Consider the following 21,702-nt stretch of genomic DNA (forward strand, 5'->3'; position numbering starts at 1 on the left):
TTGAGTTTGTTACCACGTGAAACCAGATCCAAACAGTGTGCAGCTCCTATAAATGAGCTGAATGGACTGAGTTTGAGTTTGATGAGAGGCTGTATGAGGAGGTCCACTGCTGCTAAATGACAGTATATTATAATATCAGTTTGCATTCAGTCACACATAGTTCCAGACGTTTTATGACGCTGGGAAGATGTTGTCTTATATGCGTGTGTTTGTTTCTGCGTCTTGGATTCTTATGGTGGATGAGACCATAAAAAGTGCATTTGTTGCTGTAGCACCGGCTGTTGATGGGTGGAGCAAGGAAAAGAAGCTCTGCTGAAGTGATGCTTTGGCTCTGTTGTGCTACAAACCAACGGGGAAACAAGTTTATATGGTTGAGCAACAGGATTTATCGCTCATTAATCACATGTGTTCCCCTGAGGGAGGAACGCAGAGGCAGTTACACACCGAAACACAGAACAATGACTCATCGAGGCTGTGATCGTGGAGAATGAGGATGGGTAAAAGAAAAGTTGACGTGGAGGCAAGTGGAAGGTAAGAGAAGGAAACACAGCTGCACTGACAGCGTGGAGAGGAGTGGGGGGGGGGGGCTGGATGAGGAGCACGGGACAGAGGATAGTGTGAAGGAGAAAGATCCCACAGATGATGCCATCTGCTCAACTGAACTGGTCATGCTTGGCTGCAAGTAGCACCTGCTTCTGACACCACACACACACACACACACACACACACACACACACCAGCTGAGGCTTATGGGATGGAACCATGAGGTTGTGAGCCTTAAACCTAAAGCAGTGCAGATTTTTGCTGGGGTTGTGCGTCTCTGCTTCTTAGACAAGTGTCATATCCAGACATTCGACATTTGCTACGATGTTCTGTGATTCAAAGCTGTTTCAGTTTAAATCAGCTGATTCAGACTTGATAGAGAGAGAGAGAGAGAGAGAGAGAGAGAGAGAGAGAGAGAGAGAGAGAGGTCTGCTTGACTGAAACATCACCACTGAATAAATTTACCCTAAAGTGACTTATTTGACATCGGATGGTGTGAGGTTCTTATCTATAGTCAGTGTATTACCTGCAGTAGATTCAGATCAGCACGCCCTCAGCTTAGAGAAGCAGCAGGAGCTGAGTGATGAGCTGCTGTGGACGGGGTCATCCACAGAAATGTGTTTCAGCCACTTTAAAAAATGCCCACACGAAAAACACAATATCAGTTCAAGTGAACGCTTTATTTTTCTTATTTTCACCACTTTATCTCGCCGTCAATCAGCCTCTTACTTTGGACCTAAACTTGGAACTACGAAAAATCAGAACAGTGAAATCATGGACACACTTCTGCAGAATGAAGTCAGGGACAATATAAAAACACAGATCACATTAATTATCGTAAAAAGTAAAGAGTTGAGAAAATATCACAAGAGCTTTAATGGCCCACTGTTGATGGTTCTTACGGTATGAACGAGATATTCCCCCAAAAATAAAACCATTGAATCCAGGACCAGCTGGAAGCAGCATTAACTGCTAACTGCTAATGCTAGCCTCTCTCGCTCTGTGCTAACTGCCTCTGTATAACTTCACTGTTCACGTTAGTTTCTGTCATTGTTGTGTTGATGTTGATGTTGTGAATGACTCTGGTTTCCCTGAATCTCCGTCACTGTTCTTAATCTTTACGTTTCCCGTCCTGACAGTGGTCACTGTTTTTAAAAAGTCACTTTCAAAAACCTCAGTTCCCTCGAACCTGGTTGGTGCATTTGGAGTTTTGTTTTTACTGGCAGTCATTTCCTGTTAACCGCTTTTCCAATCAGCCAGGTTTAATTAATGAACTTTAATTAACTGTCTCTACAATGCTGCCTCCGCTCTTTTGCATCATTAGGTGGAGGATGTTGTCATTTAATCCTTAAATTCAGTCCTCATTAATCAAGCCATTAATTTGATAAACAGTAGGAATTATTTCTGTTCTCTGATATAGCAAATTTGAAAAACACCCGTCAGGATAATCACTTTTAATGAGGCTGTGTGCATTTAACACTAACAACTATATAGATGCTAATAAGCTTGTTTACGTCACGTGTGTGTCGATGTGTGTGAGTTTGAGTTGTGTATGAGCAGATAGGAGATTATCTACATGCTCATCTGCTCCGAGGTCATCGTTGATTGGTCGGGTCGATAGTAGCTCTGCTTTCAGCTTCAGGTCATTCCACTCACTGACCCCGAGCGCAGCTCAAGCGCCAATTCGAAGATAACATTGATTGGTTTGCGCGCGCCCGTGTGTGTGTTGGCACTCATCACTTCTCACACAGGAAATCATTAAATCAGTGCAGCATGCTGCTTACCCAGCGCTTGGATTTGAGAGGCAGACACATCTGAGGTCACAAATGCTGCATTTTTGCCACAGTCTGGCTTTCAGCAGCTTCCAATTAGCTGTGAAAACCCTTTATAATTAACACCGAGGAACACTGATGGTCAAGTTCTCCTAGCATTTAAGTGAAGTGGCTTATTGGCTTACTGGTTTATTATAGCTCGGATGGAATGTGTTGCTAAATTGGCATCACTTTAAGGTCCCATATAGTTTAAAGAGAGACTTACATGTGTTTTTTAATTATAAAGCAGGTCTAGGTTCTATATTAATACTGTGAAAGTATCAAAGCCTCAGTCCACAGAGAAATGCACACAGCCTGTATCCAGACACTGAGCCTTAAAACCAGCCGTCAGGACTTCTGGAACTTTGTGATGTCACAACAAAGCAGTCACTGTCCTCAGCCAAGCCCCGCCCACCTGGACCCATTGCAGGATTTGGTTTCTCTTGAGTATTTACCTGAAATCTGCTATTTTGTTATTGGATCACTCAGAAAACAAAAGGCTCAGATCCTCTCTTCTGATTGGCTGACTGACCTGTTGTTACTAGAGCTCCAGAGAGAAGCCTGAGAGAGGACATGTAAAACTACACTGAGATGGTTTTTGGTTCTTAAAACCACAGATATATCTTCTGATGGAGATCAACACTTCAGATAAAACACAGGGGAAGTTAAAATATGGATCTTTAAGAAAGTCAGATGCTGCAGGATACGCGACAGAAACACAGACAGGTTGTAAACGAACCCTGAGGTTCTTCAGACTTACTTTGAAGATAATTTGTGACCCAAACACTCTGATGTACGCTGGCTTAACTTTGTCCTGACGCATTAGCTGCACCTGTTTGTGTAATTGTTAGTTTTTCCTTTGCAGTGAGGTACTCTCCTGCATCTGGATCTCTTAATATGTCGAAGGTTTTTCACAAGGCTGCAGGGCATATGCTCAAAGGATGTGCTGGTATTGACTTGAAGTAAAGCAAGTTATGTTTTATTAAAGACTATCTCACACCAGAATTTAAAACATCAAAATATTGCATCCGTATCAGTCCATTTCAGTAAAAACCAAGTGATCCTGGATCAGGCTTCAGAGCTGCATATTTCACAAAGACATGCAGATGAATTTCAATGTGACCACATCCAGCATCACAGCCGAGTGCATTCAGGTGTGGTCAGAACTTGTGATCACACCTCGTCTGTGGGAAAAAAAAGCTGCTGCATGCTGTCAGCACCACTTGGCAGGCGAAGCAGTGCGTACCAGAGCAGACCCGTTACCTGCTGGACTAGTTTGCTCACTGGTTTTTCACCAGCTCTACAGTGAGATATAATCAGACACTTTCAGTTTTACCTGCAACTAACCAGTGACCTGTTTACAACCTGTGTGACCTTAACCTGTTGGACGTCTTTGTTGCGATGTCTCCATTCATAGATATAACTGGGTTAGTGTCTAGCATTGTGTGTGTTGTGTTTTGATGAAAAGGGGAAGACCAGGATATCGTTGGAGAGATCGCCTCCGACGTTTGTTCTGACAGAAGAGGTCAATAGCAAAATCCTCGGGTCAGTTGTGATCATGTAACTTAGAATTTACACAAATTAAATGACACAATATGTGTAAGCTACTACATAATTCATTTAAGCAACCAACTGAGCTCATGAACGTGATTCAACAGAAAGGCTAAAACATGGAAATCCTCAATACAACAGAAAAAAGAGGAGAGTTAAAGGCTGTAACTACTAACACAGATTTTTTATAATTATAATACTGCATATTACTGCTGTGTAATAGATCTCTTGGTAAGTACAACATTATCATAACTCATAGAAAGGCTGCACAAAATAATGCACAAGTTGTAATAAACTTGAATTAAATGATCCTATAATTCAACTTTCACCGTACTTCTCAGACGAGATGCACATGGAGCGAAACCTGTTCTTCCTGCAGCTGAATTAAAACCTGACTTGTCTTTTTAGTGCAGCCAAAAACTGTCTGATTGCCTGTGCAGTATTCAGACAGCTGAGTCGTGCTGTGTGTGTGTGTCTGTGTGTGTGTGGTTATCACAGAGAGTCTCCATGGAGAACGGACATGGCAGACAGGGAATGTATCCCAGATACAGTTGCTGCCAGTCTCGGGTCTGATAGAGGACTTTAAACAGCCACCAGCTCCTAGAATACAAATTAAACAGAGTAACAAAGAAAACAAAAAGATGAGCTCTCTCTCTGTATTTCAGCGTCGTGGCTCAGGCTCACAAATACACACAGACAAAACCACAAAGGAGCACATTTTCTTTGTTGTCGGGCTCCCCCCTTTCAGCGCCGCTGAAACCTTTTTTTGACACCCTCAGACTTGATTGTGTTGGAGTGGCAATGAAAGTCTGCAGCCACTGAGGACTATTTAATTCTGCCTCCATCTCACTCGTTCTCTCCTTTTACAACATTCGTTCTGCTCTCTCTCCTCCTCTGTCAAATAAACACACACACACACACACACACACACTGACGCTCATGTTTTTCTTCTGCATTTACTAGTGAATTTGTTAGAGAAATGTGCTACACACACATCAGACATTAAATGTTGCTAATAGGTGGATGTGGTGAGTGCTGCTTCAGAAACGCAGTTTTTGAGGCCGCCAAAACACATCAGCGAGGCGTGTTTGTGTCGCACCTACAAATGGAGGCAAAGACTGGGACGTGCTGCAAACATAATGAACAGTTTAATGAAATTCCTGGCATCTAATATTCATGGCTTCAATCATCCATCTGATAACAAACCACATCAGCACTGATGAAACGGAGCGAGTCTCCCATTCACTTCCCTGCCACAGTTCATTTCCTGCATAGTCAGGGAATTCAAGCCAGCAGCATAATGGTCCCAAACTGCCGGACTGGCACTTCACCACAAGTGGACAGTTCTGTTTGTAAGATAAATGACAGAGGCGTGATTATGATCACTCGCATCACTTTTGGAAGTGGTCAGGGACACTTAAATCCACCTAAAGATGGGCAGACACTAAACTGATTAAGATGGATTTTTAACCCCAAGTGGTTGCAGGAAATTAATTTTAGGGTCAGACTCTTTCTGCAGGATTAACTGTTGTTTTGTTAATCATCAATTCATGATAAAACAACCTGGCTGTTGGACAATGGAATGGATTTCTTGCATGGCAGGAACTTGTGTTGCAACCTGAGCAGTTCCTCCATCAAAGATGTTTCATAGTGAAGCAAGCTTGTTTAAAATGAGTTGAACATGTTGTCAACAAATGATTACTTTCAGAATAACTTAATTTACTTGATTAATCAATAATCTTTTGGCATGCAAGACATAAGAAAACACTGAAAAATGCCCATCACAGTTTAACAGAGCCCAAGGTTGGTTCATCAAAGGTCCAAAATGTAGGACAGGGAAAATCAACAGGCTGGAACTGTCAAATGTTTGACATCTTGCCTAAAAAAGTCCCTTAAACAATTAATCGATTATCACAATAATTGCTGTCTCATTTGATGAAAACCTTTTTTGATTTGTCAGAAAAATAATTTTGATCATAATGAAAAAAGGTGATGAACTAATGCACAGCATTAATACAGTTGTACAGTGTCTGCCCAGCTGAATAGCAGAAGCTGCAGCTGAAGGATGCGTAGGAGTGTGTTTACCATTCAATCCTCCTGACGTCTATTCCTTAAGCACCGGGTCCACAGAGGCTCCGCTAACTGTACGACTTAGTGCAGATATGTATTTTTCCTGTCCATCAGTTTCTCACAGATGAAATCAACTATGAATAAAAAACCAAAATCCAATTGATTGCGACTGAACTCTGATGCAATAAGGTCTAAAAAAGGCAATGTGCCAAAATATTGCTCTGTAAAACCTAAAGGTCCATATTGTATAAAGTGAGATGTTCATGTCTTTCTTGATTATAAAACAGGTCTAGGCTCTCTTCAGCCTCAGATCCTCTCTTCTGATTGGCCGACCTGTTGTTGCCAGAGCTCCAGAGAGAAGCCTGAGAGAGGAGACGTAAAACTACACTGAGGTGGTTTTTGCTTGTTAAAACCACAAATATATCTTCTCAAGACTTCAGATAAAACACAAGAGAAGCGTAAAATAAAAAACTTGGAGCCATGCGACAAACTATAAACAAAAAAGAAAGATATTTTCTTGACTTCTGAAATTGAAATGGTGAAATTGTTAGCATATTTGCACATAAAGGAGACACAGAGCAATATGATCATTCATGTGAAGTGCTGTTTGTGTCTACCTGATGAATTTCAGTCCAATATTCACTCTCAATGAACGACTCCTACTACATAGCACAGTCATTAGATCCATAGTTAGTATAAAAACATTGGTTATTGCCACTGTAAAATAACAATTTGCATTAGAGTTATGTGTCATTTGTTCAGAACCTGTAGCACCACACATTCATCTGAGCTGAACACCTGTACACTGATGTGATGGCAGTCTAGACAGGAACGCAGTAAATCTTGTTTTTGTTGTTGCTGCCACCACAGATTGGGTTTTTTTGAGACTCTCTGAATCAATAAACCCGTCTTACCAATGTCCTGAAATAGGCACAATTATTGTGAGCTACAGTATATGGTCCTATTTTCTCCAAAACACTTGTCGAGGAGCAGCAAGTGGTCTCTTTCATCCCCTCTCTGCGATTGAGAGGTCATCCAGGTACGGCCGTACCCCAGGGAGTCCCCACACAACTTATAGCATAGGCCTTTGAAACAGCTCAGATCAAGGCTCTTCTAAACCAGAAGGCGTATCTTCAGAGTACCTGCAGCCTTGTGATGGTACACTGACCTTTCTTCCCACATGTACAAACAGCCAGACTGACAAAAGCCTATTCACTGGCAAGGAAGAGACCCTGATTTATTATTGCCAAATACTGATTACAGCACCTTCACTCATTCACTTACAGTGGTGGAGGAGTTGTTCCTATTGGATTAATATTTGACGTATCAATGTAAGCAGTACTTTGATGCCTTTTCCACTACTGCTCCCAGATTCTGGAACTGTTTACCCCGACTGTGGCTAAAGACTCACCTTTACACAGTTGCATGTGAGCTCCATAGTTATTAACTTAATAATTATTCTAATTTGTCTGTCACTCTTTTATTTTTGTTATTTAATTGATTTTTAATTTATTTAAAGTCAATTAAATAGTTAAATAGTAACTAAAAAGTACAATATCTGCCTCCAAACTGTAGTGATGGAAGTAGGTATACTCATATAAAGGTGCACTTGTGTGTAGTAATAGTTCCAAAGAAACGGGCTGTTTGACAGGAAGATATAAAGCTCACACTTGAACTGATACTGACCTTTTTTTGCTGGACATTTTTTAAAAGTGACCAAAACAGGTTTTTTGTGGTCGGCCCCGTCCACAGCAGCTCATCACTCAGCCAGTGCTCCTGGCTGTTCTCTACACTGAGAGCGTGCTGATCTGAATCTACTGCAGGTAATACACTGACTATAGATAAGTACCTCACACACCCCCACGTCAAATAACACGAACTCTCACTTTAAGTGCAGCACCTGGATTACTCTCTACCACTGATCCTTTATGAGCTGGGAGCTGTAGGTTAAAAATCTGTTCTCCTTATAGACTACAGTAGAGTTGATGTGAATAAAATAAAATTCCAAATTACACAAAAATGTGCTAGTCCGTCTCTCAGTGCATTTTGACTTCGCTGCCATAAAAACCTCAGTAATTTCAGCAGTTGGATTCAAATCTAATGGCAGAGGGAGCGATGAGTGTGTTAATGGGAGACCCACAGATGAGGCAGGAATAAAGGTTCAAGAATGCAGAGCTTTTTATTTTCTTTGCATTTCTTATTTCTTTTCAATGCATGTGTGTGTGTCTGCAAAAAGAGAACAAGATTAGTCATATAAAAAGTCAACAGGAAATTGTGTGCAATATAAATTAAATAAGATAACTCACTTACAGGATGCACACACGAGTTCAGAAAGAAAGAACAAAAGACGAACAAAGTGTATTTAACCTTTCATCTTGGTGAAGTGGTTGCACCTGAGGGGGCGGTTTCTCAGGTGTGCTCATGTGACTCCTAGATAGGGACTTCTTGGCATGGACAATGTTGTTTTCAGCAAACTGTAACAGGACTAAGCATTTAAGGACTATTTCTAATTATTTTTTATTATCAATAGAAAGAAAAAAGGTCTTTGGGGAAATATTACAAGTGCCTCCGTTTCCCCTCATCAGCTGGAGGGATGTGTCTGTGTTTGACTGACAGCAGCTGAAGGGCTGAGGCCCAGCAGGGAACAAGGAACAAAGTAAACAAACTACAGCTAAGGTGCAGGACAGGATGTGTGATCATGTTTGTAAGTTTGATAAGGAGGCCTTAGCAGGAAATCTGATGTGGGCTGTTGTTCAGAGTCTGTAGTTCTTCTGTTGTGTAGCAGCTGCTGCTTGGCTCAGCGTGATACAACGCTGATGTTACTGCTTTATGCAACGTTTGATTGGCTGCATCCAAATAAGATCTCAGGCAATTGATATTGGTATTTCATCAAAATAACGCAACACTACTATCACAAATTCAAAAAATATAAAATGTCAAAGTCTTTTTTCTCTGATGGGGAGACAGGACAAGTGTTTACAGAGCACATATGTACCTACACTGTCACAGACACAACAAAAGACATTTCATTTCAGTTGGACTTTAACTGGTGATACTGAGATGAATGGGATGAAAACAGACTGCACCAGTTTTCACTGTTTGTCTCATTTTTCTGCAAACAAAAGCATCTGACACTAGTTTGACTTGAAACATTAAACACCAAAAGTGTACACACACAGTGGCTTTAGAGTGGCTATAATTAGTATTTTTATAATAATGTGAAAACAGTGTGACTGTGAAAGGGGTCACTCGTGGAACCTGCAGCTCTGCTTGTCTTCACAGTGAGTTTCAGAACATTGTTCATCTGTCCAGACACAACTTTACTGATCTGGTTCACGCTCTCTGCTCTCAGCCGCAGCAGGCAGATGTTTTCAGAGAAACATCTGTAACAAACGAGGTCAGAGGTCGTCTGTCAGCAGGTTATTATGACCCAGAGTTAGGTTTTGTTGCTAGACGACATCTAGTGGTCGTAGTAATGATGACAGGAGCAAAGGGAAAAGTGCGGTGACGTAGTTTATAGAGCGACAAAGTCCACGTCAGGAGGAGGTTGGGGTGGATGGATGAATATGACCCAGGAGAGCGGTGTTCGATTCCCATGTGACAGGAGCAGCTTATGTTGTTTCTATTATCCATGACTGTTCGTTGTTATTATTGTAACCATGACAACAAAGATCGTCTAATGTTGAGGAAGTACTTATTTTTAACTCAAATCACCATCTTTTCCTAAACCTAACCAAGACATGACCGTTATCATAGTAACCACTGCAACAAAGGCACAATCTGCCATGACAACCGAGGTCCGGTACACCTGCCTCTATAGGGGCGCTATTTCAAGAGACACTGCTATGGGTCGAATCAGAGGGTTGAAAAAATGACCTGTATGGTTGTTCAGGTTGGAGACTGAACCCTCAGTCCTCGACCTGCTCAGCAGAAAACAGCAGACGGACTCAGTCAGAGCAGCTGGTGAACATAGAGGAGCATTTAGCAGCTAAAGAGCTGGAGGAGACCAAACACAGAGCTAACAGAGGGAACACTTGACTCTAACACCACTCCGCATGAATCATCGTGTTGCTCTGTAGATGTTGGATGTGTAAACAAGCAACTTGTTTCTGTTGCCTTGTTTCCAAAAACAGCTATTTCAGTTTGAAGCACAGTGGAGGACAATTTGGGAAGAAGGTGCTTTCTTCAGAATGAAAACAATAAGTGACTTGGCATTTTTAGATAAAATATACTCCCTGTGATTTATTTTGGACGGCCCAAACAGATGATCTCCAACTGTGATCTGGCGTGCAGTGAGGGGTAGTTTATCTTTGACCACACAGACAGGGAGCTCAGGTTTCTGCCAGAGCTTAGGAGCTGCCACTCCAACCGTGGCGACAATCCCACCTTATTAGATTTAAAGTGTTTAATCTGCTCGGTGGCTCTTTTCTCGTCCCAGTTGTGTCATTTGACCTTTTCTGCCCAACGTTCAGATTGGTGGTGCTCTATTATTCTGCCGCATTATCATTCCTTGTTACTCCTCGCCTGTGGTGCTTCTGTTTTTTTAGTTGCTTTTCTGTGAGCTATATTAATGCTGCACTTTGTTTGAAGAAAGCAGAGACTGGTTTCTGTTCACTTCATTTTAATACATTTTTATAGCACCAAATTACAACATACATTATCCCAAGGCACTTTACAGATTAGGGTCAAGGCCTTAAAATATCATAGAGAGAAACCCAGTAGTTCCCACCATGAGCAGCACCATGACAATTTAAGTAACCTCTGACAGAACCGGATTCAGGGGAATGGCAGTCTGGCTGTGTAGTAGTGGTAAATCTGGACCCTAATATTTAAAGGTTGAGCTCTATCAGAGCTCAGAGCTCCTCTATCGGAGGAGAGGTTGAAGCCTAATCTTAAATGTAGAGCGGGTGTCTGACTCCTGAACCCAAACTGACTTTCACTGAGGGACTGTCACTGATTATTTCCTCCTCTCTGATTGAAGGTGCTGATCACAGAAATCAGCTGCTCTGGACTCTTGGAGTGGAATAAAAATCTGCAAACTCATTCCTCTTGGTTTAAAGGAAATTCACAGGTTTAAAGTAAGATTTCAAATGTCAAACCACACAGCATCTGGCTGCTGAGGGTGCCCACTGCCATGCATCATTTTTTAAAGGTTGTTTATTTTGTCTCAGCCTCATCATTAGTTTTTGATTTAATCACTAATTTTTCAGTCTGAGCCGTGTTCTTTGTGACAAGTCTCTCAGCTGACAATCTCTTCAAAAAGCTGAATGCCCCACCAAACCACAGCTGTCACAATAACGATTGTCACGGCAAATTTCCATCCACCAAACATCACAAATGCCACAAGTCTGTCAGCGCTCATCAACATGCCTATTGTCGTCTCACCAGAACCAAACGGTGCACATTAATCTTAAAAGCTATGATTGGGGGGGGGAGTGGTTATAAACACGATGTGTGCTTTAATGGACCTCACAACATCTGGGCTTTAATTATTCATCTGATGACTGAGGAAATTATTCAGGTAGCAGCACAGCCACAGAAGCTGTCAGCACATTTTTCTGATACATGACAGAAAACTAATTATACAATATGTTCAGCAGGTTCTGGTTTTTAAACTCAGTCAAAAAGACTACAGACTTTCCAAAACATTGTCTATACCCAAGCCTATTAATGTCGTGGAAGCCACACATGAACCAGAGCTCATCATGATTCTGCTTATGAACAGCTCTGCCCTGATCTATCTGTATTCATGCGTCTCTCTCATTACACATCATTGTTTCGATGGTTCAAAGTCACACGATGACCCTCTTGCTATAAATAAGGTAATTGGGATGAGAGCAACAACAAAACAAAGGCGCAGTAAATGCTAATTTCACACACACTGGAGACCAATTAAGGACAAAGGATTGTCAGCCACCAATGGCTCAAACAGTTCCTAGAAAATTTGGTCAACACAATAAAGCCGACAAAACCACAGTCAAACTGTCTGTTTTAGTCTGAAAGGGTCATTTAAGCCAAAGTGGTGCAGAGACGTCTGCATTCGCATGTGAATTTTTTTATTTTAATGATCTTGTGAAGGAATCTTAACATAGAAACAGAGGACTCTCTCGGATCAGGTAACAATCATTTCAAATTTTAAATTTCTCAGTTTTAAGAAACTTCATTTCTATTGAAATTTCCAGGCAATAAGGAAGTGTTTGATATGGACAGCGTTATACTTGTATAAGAAAAGGGGAGACATATGTAATGGATCTCACATGTGTTGACCAATTCCTCAGCCGTACGCATTTTACGTAGCAGGTACGCATTTTTACATCAAAGTACGATTTGTCGCTGTAAACTACACATAAAGCTGGTGACGCCTCTGAGTTCAGACGTAAACACGCAGTACGGAAGTCTACCAGCGGGGGCGGCAGCGTGCAGTCTGCTGAATAACAAAAGAAGAAGAGCTCGGCCAATCAGAGCGCAGGGTTCAGTCCCAAACTGTCAACGGGGAAAACTGACAAATGTCAATCATTGCAACAGAGCAACAGAAATAGGTTTAACGGCTCCTCCTCAGGTGAGACAGGTGTTTTAACTCCTCTTCAAAGGTAAACGGGCTGCGGTGGATGTGGAAAATTGGAATAGTGAATTAAGGTAACACAGACCCGCCAAACCTGTCGAAGTATTTGACGTCGATAACGTTAGCCTAACGTTAGCCTAATTTGCGGCTAGCTAGCTATCGGGCATTTAAACCGGTTAAAAGTTAAATTGTCCGTGTGTCGCAGATTGTTAAAGGTGACTTCACAGCAGACTTTCTGACCTGAAAATTAAAACATATATTACAATATACAAAATGAATTATGTCAGTATTTATGAAATAATTGAATTAGATTATTTCATGATTATGAGTTTGTATAAGCACACCCAATGTACAATAAAATATGACTAATGAAAACACTGGTTTTAAGCAGCTGTACTGAAAATACATTCACTGTAATGTACCCAATGCAGTGTAAGACTATCTAGATTACATAAAATAAAAAAATAAAAAAGAATTTCAGGCCTGTGTCAGTGTCCATTTTTCATTCCTTATAGAAGGAAAGTAGTTTTCACATCAGCACGTTTCTGTCAGAACATCATTTACTGCAGAACCACTTGGCTGTGACAAAGTTGGCAGTAAAGACAAAACTATGAGGTGAGTCCTGTCACTGTGATGTTCTCTCCAGTCATATTCAAAACGGCTCAGCAGGAAGACAAGGCCTTGTTGTACCTGTGAGTAATGTGCTCTGATTAATTCCTGAAGCTTGTTGTCGTTTTAGTCATGACGAGCATCATTTCCCAATGAAGTGAATTACAGCTCCTGACACTAAACAGATGTATTGATCACAAACTAGGAGCCAAAGTCCTGCCCTCTGTTAAAGCTGCAGTCATCAATATATCTTTATTAACGATGGATCAAATTTGATCGATTCTTACAGTCACTGAGAAACGCTCTGGTCACAAATGTGGTTTGGAGATGCGCCAGAAGTAAAGCTGCTATTAGCTATACCCCAAATTATTTCTCTGTGGAAAGATGGAAGTTTCTGGATCAGCTCACCAGTGAGTAAAAAAGTACAGAAGGTCAACTCCTATTCAATCATGTCAGAAAAATTAATTAATAAAGGTAGCAGGAGAGCTCTTAGTATTTGTCTCTGCCAACAAGTTGTTCTGACATTAACATTATCTCTGCAGTCTGCACAAATCTACTATCTAATATACTATACTAATCTTTAGGGATTTTTTTCAGTATCAATTAATATGATCATGTTAAAGGAACAGTTTTACTTCCCCAGGCTGTTGTGCAGCCCTCCAGTGTCCTGGTACTCCAAGCCTTTGCCTCAAGTGTCTACAACATGCAGCATGATCATATGTACTGGTATAAGTGAAGTCGCAGGTCTTTCACAAATGAATTAGGTCAGGTTTGCAACCCTGGACCTGTGAAGGACTCTTTGGTTGATAGCAATGACCTCTATTAGATTATCAAAGGTACCGCAGGGAGCACAGGTGGTAGAGAAGGTTGGCTGCTGATCTCTGGGTTGGCGGTGTGATACCCTTGAACCCAGGGTTGCGTGAGGACAAGCATCTGATGTGAAATCCTTTGTGGTGACTATGATTATTAAAGATACCACATTGGCCTAAATATAAGATGACCCTGATCATAAGACAACCCTCGAAAAGCTTTTCTGAGACTGTTTTTCCAAGTAGAAGAGAGTCCTCATCACTGAAGCCCTTTCTCTTGTATATGTGGAACATTTAATACAGTCATAGGTAAAACCCACATTAGTGTATCTTTGTGTATGAGCCACAGACTCTCGCTCTCTCCTGTCAGACTGCTGAAGTGGTCAGAATCATTTTCTCTGGCAGTTTTTCAGCCTCAGTCTTCCTGAGCTCATCGTCTGTGACAGCTGTGATTCTTGGCCGTTTGACAGATTTTCTCCCTGGTTTCACTTCTGCTGCAAAGACGTCTGGAGACGCTGTGAACTCATTTTCAGTTGTCATGAATTTATTTCCTCTGTGGCAGAAAAACGTGTTACAGCAGCCATCAGAAACTCCTGCAGGTTAAACTGGATGAACCAAACACTTTTAGTGCTGACTGGCTCTGAAAGACTCGCTATAAACAGACTGAAAGCACTCACTAACATGACATAACATGAAGGCTACAAACAGCCCATAATATAGCATTCTCTGTAGAAGACTATTACAGTGGTGATCTCTCCATCCAAAAACAATGTTTCATGTTATGGATACATGAATAAGGCGACTCCCACTTTGTCAAACTCTTTTTCCAGTCATGTATCCAGTGTGGTACAGATTATCATGTAAATATATAAATATAAATAAAATAAGGACTTCCTCAACATTAGACGATCTTTGTTGTCATGGTCACCTGTGAGCTCGTTTGTTACAGGACAGTCTCATCAGTTTCAACATTATGTACTTTTATCCACGAACAGATTAATTTTTTTAAATTGTTTCTTGATCATGTGATCTTCATCATAAAAGTTTGTTTATATTAAGTGTTTACATCACAACAATTAGTGTAATTTTCAGTCTAATTAAGTTTAAATAACTTCAAATATCAAAAGCTGAGTTAATAGAGCAGGATGACATCTAGAAGAAACATTTTTCAGTGTCTTTAGAAGTGTGTGTGTGTGTGTGTGTGTGTGTGTGTGAGTGTGAGTGTGTGTTTGCTGCTGCTGCTGGTGCTGTCTAAATAACTCCAAGCTGTGAAAGCTGAAATGAGTTTCCTGATGATGAGGGTTTGATGCATTGAGCATAATGCAGGTACAGTACATCCATAAATAAAAAAGGCTATTTATTTTCCATCTGAAGATGAAAAACAAGAACAAAGTGCCTGTGTTGTTGACAACACAGAGTGGATATTTTATTTTCCCCTGACTTGTTTCCTTCTTGATGAAAATGACAGCAGCACTGCTGCACTGGCCTGCGCGGTCGGTTTTGCTCGAGTGTGTAAATGACACTTAAATGTAGATTAATGTGAGACTGCACCATGAGCACTTTTTCAGCTGGAGTGTATGTACTATACGGCTGCTGGCTGTTGTGAGGGTGGATTGCGAAGGATGTGAGGAAGAAGACAGGAGGTGTATGTGAATGTGTGTGTGTGTTGTTTTTGTGTGTGTAAATGCTGCTCTGTGCTGTTCTTGAGCTAAGCTGCTGGAGATGGCATTTTAGCATGCACGGCAGAGCGGTTTGCCTGTCTCTGCATTTCTTTTTCTTTTTTTTTTTTTTAAAGTTTCTCCCCCTCCTCTTTGCACAGCTCTTGTCATGCTGAATTGCCCTGTCTCTTCACTACATCGTCTTATTGTGTGTATGTGTGCATGCTCAGTATGTTGTGTGTGTGTGAAAAGTGGGGGGAAGCTTGACTCGGCTTTGGCTGTGCCGGCTAGATAACCCCTCTCCTGATAAGACCAGTAGGACAGTGACAGAACCACCCAAAGCCGTACTCTCAGGGCATTTTTTTTTCTCGCCTGTCTTGCCAGTTGAAGTGATTCATCCCTTGTTTTCAACTCTTTTCAGATAAAGAAATCCCCACAGCCTCCCCATTTACCCCGTCTCCTGTGGCGACACCAGGGAGCACAAAGGGAAGTAGCCCACAAGGCAAAAGCTCCAGTGCCGTGGCTGGAGGTTTGCTGCAGTCAGTGTTGGCTCAAAAAGGACGACTTGTCTCCCAGAGAGGGGAGATCCTCCCCTCTGCTCTGCCCCAGAACCTGCTCCCTCTGCTGGGCAGAGGACTCAGCCTCAGCTCCAGCTCCCTCCCCGGAAGTCACTCCCTGGAGCATCAGAGTGGGGGATTACTGAGGAGGGTAAAACCCCTGGCATCAGCTGCAGTGTCAGGCCGAGGCAGCGATCCAACTGAGCTTCCTCCTACAGACACACACTCTCAGCTGCCTGACACACAGACACACACTCCTGAGCATGAGGCTGACATCACCACTGTGGCCACGATGCTGGAGGAGGACACTGAGACAGGGACACCTCCATCAGGTATGAGTATTTAGTTCTATTAGATGTTGGTGTTGGTCTGTCTGACATATCTCAGAAACTATTTGACAGATTGACATGAAAATTTATATGAACAATCACATTCCCCAGAGGATGAACCATTCTGACTTTTAATCTCCACCACAAGACTGACTGTTGTGGTTTTTAGTAAAAATGTTTCCTCAACTATTGGATGAATTGCGAAGATTTTTTGCACAGACATCCATGTTCCCCTCAGGATGGACTTTAATAACTCTGATGATCCTCTGACTTTTCATCTGATGCCATCATCAGGTTAAATTTTTAATTTGGTTGTTGACCAAATACCTACAAAACTGATGATGTGTATGATGATGAATGTGATTATTTATTTGAAGTCAGTGTTAACAGCCACGAGCTCTGGATGTGCCTTGTGTTGGCTGGGTCGTGGTTCTGAGCCCAGTCATTTCCATCATTAATTACACACAGCAGGGATTTCCAGTGAGTTTCCAGTCAGCCGCACATTAAAGAGATTACATGGCAGCGTACAGAAAATATAAAATGAGGCCAGTGCAAAATAAACTGCTCTGCTTTCTCCTCAGCTGTGCAGAGTTGCATGGTGAATTTCTCAGACCCAGAGGGATACATAGACTCCTCCGATGACCCCCCTCTCCCTGACGGCACCTTCTTACACTGCACCTACACGGTGACCGTGTACACCGGCTACGGAGTGGAGCTGCAGGTACACATCAGCAGCATGACAGTAAAACAACACACACTCAACTAGACCACAGTGAAGCCATCACACATCGAGCCTTAGCAGAGTTACTGGTTGTCACGCTGGACGTCATTTTACTGTGAAATGCTGCTGTGTTTAGGTTTGTTGTTACCATGAAGTTCACTCTAATCTTATCCCAGGTTGAGCTCTGCCTCCCACTGACAGCTGCTGGTACTGCTACTGCTCTGTCTCTGTCTCCCACTGTTACGACCCCTCATTATGCTGGCTTTACTTGTTCACACTGAACTAAACAAAACCAGCATATTGTCACCCCCATGTGTGATTTATAGATATCATGCCGGCATTCTAGCGTCCTGTCCCGTGATGCTGGCCCTGCCTTGTACACAGACGTCCATCCGGCTCTGTGAATGCCTCACCTAATGGCTTAATGCCAGAACAACAATGCCCCTCCCCCATTCCATGTTCGTACCTTTAATACAGAACAACGAGGCGGAATAAGGGCACAACAACATTTATTTGCATCGCCACAAGGTTCATCCATTCTCTCTTACATACACACGTTTATCTTTCTATACCTGTCAGGACCCTCACTGACATAATGTATTCCCTAGCCCCTGACCTGAACCATCACATCTACACTTACAGACAAATGTTTTTGCACCCTTGCACCCTGCTACTGTTTTTTGAATTTCCCCAAGGGATTAATGAAGTATTTTATCCATCCATCCACCCATCCACATGCATATGTTAGTATTTTGGTGAATAGACCACATTTATATTGTGCTTTTATAGCCTCATTGACCACTCAAAGCACTTACGCATTACAAGTCACATTCACCCATTCACATACAACATGCAGCACTTTTTTCTACACAAATAGCACTTTTTCTAGCATACACACACCAGTGATACATTGGTGGTAATTTGGGGTTCAGCATCTTGCCCAAGGACACTTCAACATGCAGAGGCAGGAATCAAACCATCACCCTCTGATCAGTGGACGACCCATGCGCTAATTATCACGCAATTTAACCCAAATGTCTATAAGTATCTATCTAACCCAGGAGGGGGAGATTGTGACCATCTTTCCTGTAACTTGACTGATTGGAGGAGGCATTCAACCACAAAGTGGTGATTCTAGTTTCATATTAACCCAGGAAATTATTCTGTGTGAGTGCTTTTGGGAATTAATAAGCAGCATCCCTTTTAAGTGCAACATGAGAACCATTTTGTCTTATTAACCACTGCAGCACCTGAAGAACAACAACCCAGAGCCACAAAGGGATTAATCACATGGAAACATTTTCAAGAGTGAAATGATTTAGGGTGTATTTTCCCTGTGTGTTCAGGTGAAGAGTGTGAACCTGTCGGAGGGTGAGCAGCTGTCAATCAGGGGTGTAGATGAACGAGGGTCCCTGCTGGTCCTGGCCAACCAGACGCTGCTGGTTGAAGGTCAGGTGATCAGGAGTCCCACCAACACTCTGTCCGTCTACTACCGCTCTACACCAGAGGGAAGCATGGGCATCTTCCAGCTGCACTATCAGAGTGAGTCCTCCACGCACCACCACATGTGTACATGCATACACACACACACACACACGAGTGTACACAAAATCTAACACAAAGTATGTTGTGACTATAATGTGAATATGCATACATATAAACACGCTATACATATTCAATAAATATGAATCCATCGTTAGGTCCTTAGGGGCTGTTTGTACTCTGTATATATGGTAATTGCATAATAAAAAATCTTCTCATCCTATCGCTTAGCACGGTGATTGAATCTGTCATGTGAATTATCTTATTAGAGCTCTGATTAATTGACTCTCATCTCATTAGGAGGCTGAGAATATGGGAGTTTGCATAGAGTGTGTGTGTGTCTGTGTGCGCATTTGGCTGTGCAAGCCCATAATAGATATGACAGTGACTGGAAAGAAGGAAGCATCAGAGTGTTGAGACCCACCTGTGCCATTAATTACAGCCATCTAATCCCTTTACATCACCACCAGGTAGAGGAACAGAGCAGAGTGTCGACTGAGATTAAAATATCTTTGCAGAGACAGATGTGGCCAAAACAAAAAAAAAAGAAAGTGTTAAGAGAATAAAAACAACACAGACAACATAAATACTCTTTATTAAGTCTTCAAAGATATAATCATTGGCTTTAATAGTGAATCCTTGGATAGTATTAGTATTTTCTTTTTATTGATAATAGATAATTCATCATTGAAGTCAGTATTAACATGTTAGCATGCTAGCACTTATTAATATGCAAAGCAGCACTAAACATAAAGTACAACTATTAGAATGTTTTTCAGGTATTAGATCATAAACCAAAGTACTGGAAAGTCAGGAGATCACCAAAGTCCATATAAAAATGTCACCAAATTTGCCCCTTCTTATAGTTGTTGAGATGTGTCTGGACCAATTTAAACCAGTTTGAGGAGGGATTTGGAAATGACAGTGAAGAAACAGTGAATGCACCTGTGTGGATACAGTGATGCGCAGTGCGACACAGAGACAAACTTACCCTAGGAGGCTGAGGAAGCAACATCAGTGTGATCACAATGTGATAAGTACTGTCACCTCACAGCCAGAGGGCCGGACTGAGTTGTCAAGCTCTCACTGCGTCTGTGCAGGTTTCCTTCCGCACAGGTGTGCAGGTTAGTTTGCTTCACATGACCATGTCTAAAGACAGAAGTGTTTATAGCTGTTTGAAAGACCAGGGGAGAAGAAGCAGTAGTAGCATAAATACCAGCAGCTGTTATTGTAATTATAATGTTATAAAAACATTAGTAAAAGCAGCAGGAGTAGTAGTAGTATCAGTAGTTGTAGCAGTAATGCAGTGTTATTAGCATGTATTTAATGCTTACTTGCAGTTATACGTACAACACCATCCTGTCATCCTCTGCGCCACGTTTTTCCTGTATGTAGTCTTCAGGCTGAGCTGCCCCCTGCCCAAGAGGCCCCACTTTGGGGAGGTGTCTGTGCTGGACCTGCTCCCTGGAGGTATAGCCCGCTTTCACTGCCACATGGGTTACCACCTGCAGGGGGAGCCAGTGCTCACCTGCATGAACGCCTCCCTGCCAGTGTGGAGCGGCAAGGAGCCCAGCTGCCGGGGTGAGTGTCCGTGGAGCTGCAGAGGCTGATTTCAAAGTAGAGCGAGACACAGTTTTCATTTTACAATTCAAAAAAATTTCATATGCAGCAAAAAGTTGTCCCATTTGGCCCTGTGTCAAAGTGAAGTAAAAGTGAGTCCTCCCCTGCAGCTCTTTGTGGAGGGACAGTGAAGAATGCCACAGTGGGGAGGGTTCTGTCCCCTTCTCCACACCACGGGCCTAACGCCACCCAGGACTGCTCCTGCTCCTGGTCCCTGGAGGCCCCCAAGGACCAGAGGCTGCACCTGCATCTGGAGAGACTAGCTTTGGGACCTACTGACAGGTAGGGGCACCTGTCTGCACATGTGAGTCTGTTTTATGGGACAATGTTTCCTCTAAGGCAGCGGTGACCTACCTGAAGGTTTCACAACTCTGCAGATCATTGTTTTGGTTTTATGCAGTTTTTATGCACTTTTACTGTGTTGATCCAGTATCAGGCAGATGTTTTCAGTGAGAAACAGCTGTATGAAGCCACTATCCACTACCGGCTCAGCAGCCACCAGCAGACACACACAGTCAGAGAGCAGCTGGTGAACATAGTGAAGTATTTAGCAGCAAAAGAACCAGATGTTTCCCTCAGGAGCTGGAGGAGACCAAACGTAGAGCTAATAGAGGGAACACTGGACTGAGATTCATCAGGTGACACAAACATAGCTCCAAATAAATGATCGTGTTGGTATGAGACTGTCAAAAAAAACGAGGTCACAGGTCGTCTGTCAGCAGGTTACTATGACCCATCGTTATGTTTTGTTGCTAGGTGACATCTAGTGGTCATAGTAATGATGACAGGAGCAAAGGGAAAAGTGCGGTGATGTAGTTTATAGAGCGACAAAGTCCACGTCAGGAGGAGGTTGGGGTGGATGGATGAATATGACACAGGAGAGCGGTGTTCGATTCCCATGTGACAGTAGCAGCTTATGTTGTTTCTATCATCCATGACCGTTCGTTGTTATTATTGTAACCATGACAACAAAGATCGCCTAATGTTGAGGAAGTACTTATTTTAACTCAAATCACCATCTTTTCCTAAGCCTAACCATAAGGGTAGGTATGCCACTCTCGGTACAGTCTGTGTGTTCATAATTATAACCATGACAACCAAGGTCCGGTACACCTGCTGCCGTGGTGGCGCTATTTCAGGAGACACTGCTGTGGGTCATATCAGAGGGTTGAAAAATGATGTGTGTTGTTCAGGTTGGAGGCTGTGGAAAAAAGCCATGTGCTGTAATTACAGCTTGTTTCTTCCACCTGGAAAAATTACTTTATGCAGGTGTACATTAAATTTCCCACCAATATCCAGTATCCCTGTTTTTGGAAGATC

General features: G+C 42.3%; 1 protein-coding gene across 6 annotated transcripts in view; it reads left to right on the forward strand.

Moving 5' to 3' along the window:
- The window catches only part of LOC139611575 (seizure 6-like protein), a 53,129-nt gene that overhangs the window by 13,695 nt on the left and 17,732 nt on the right, over positions 1–21,702 (forward strand). For all 6 annotated transcript variants that reach the window (XR_011686334.1, XR_011686333.1, XM_071466357.1 and 3 more), the window contains exons 2-6: positions 16,035–16,502; positions 17,081–17,220; positions 18,567–18,762; positions 20,158–20,343; positions 20,493–20,664. Coding sequence is in view for 4 of the 6 variants with exons in the window: in XM_071466357.1 (XP_071322458.1) it covers positions 16,035–16,502; positions 17,081–17,220; positions 18,567–18,762; positions 20,158–20,343; positions 20,493–20,664 (1,162 nt within the window). In the remaining 2 variants the exon portion in view is untranslated. The remainder of the gene's footprint in view (positions 1–16,034; positions 16,503–17,080; positions 17,221–18,566; positions 18,763–20,157; positions 20,344–20,492; positions 20,665–21,702) is intronic.

This window comes from Trachinotus anak, unplaced genomic scaffold (genome assembly GCF_046630095.1).
Source record: "Trachinotus anak isolate AG129_WGS33_773 ecotype Australia unplaced genomic scaffold, CSIRO_AGI_Tana_v1 ptg000028l, whole genome shotgun sequence".
NCBI lineage: Eukaryota > Metazoa > Chordata > Actinopteri > Carangiformes > Carangidae > Trachinotus > Trachinotus anak.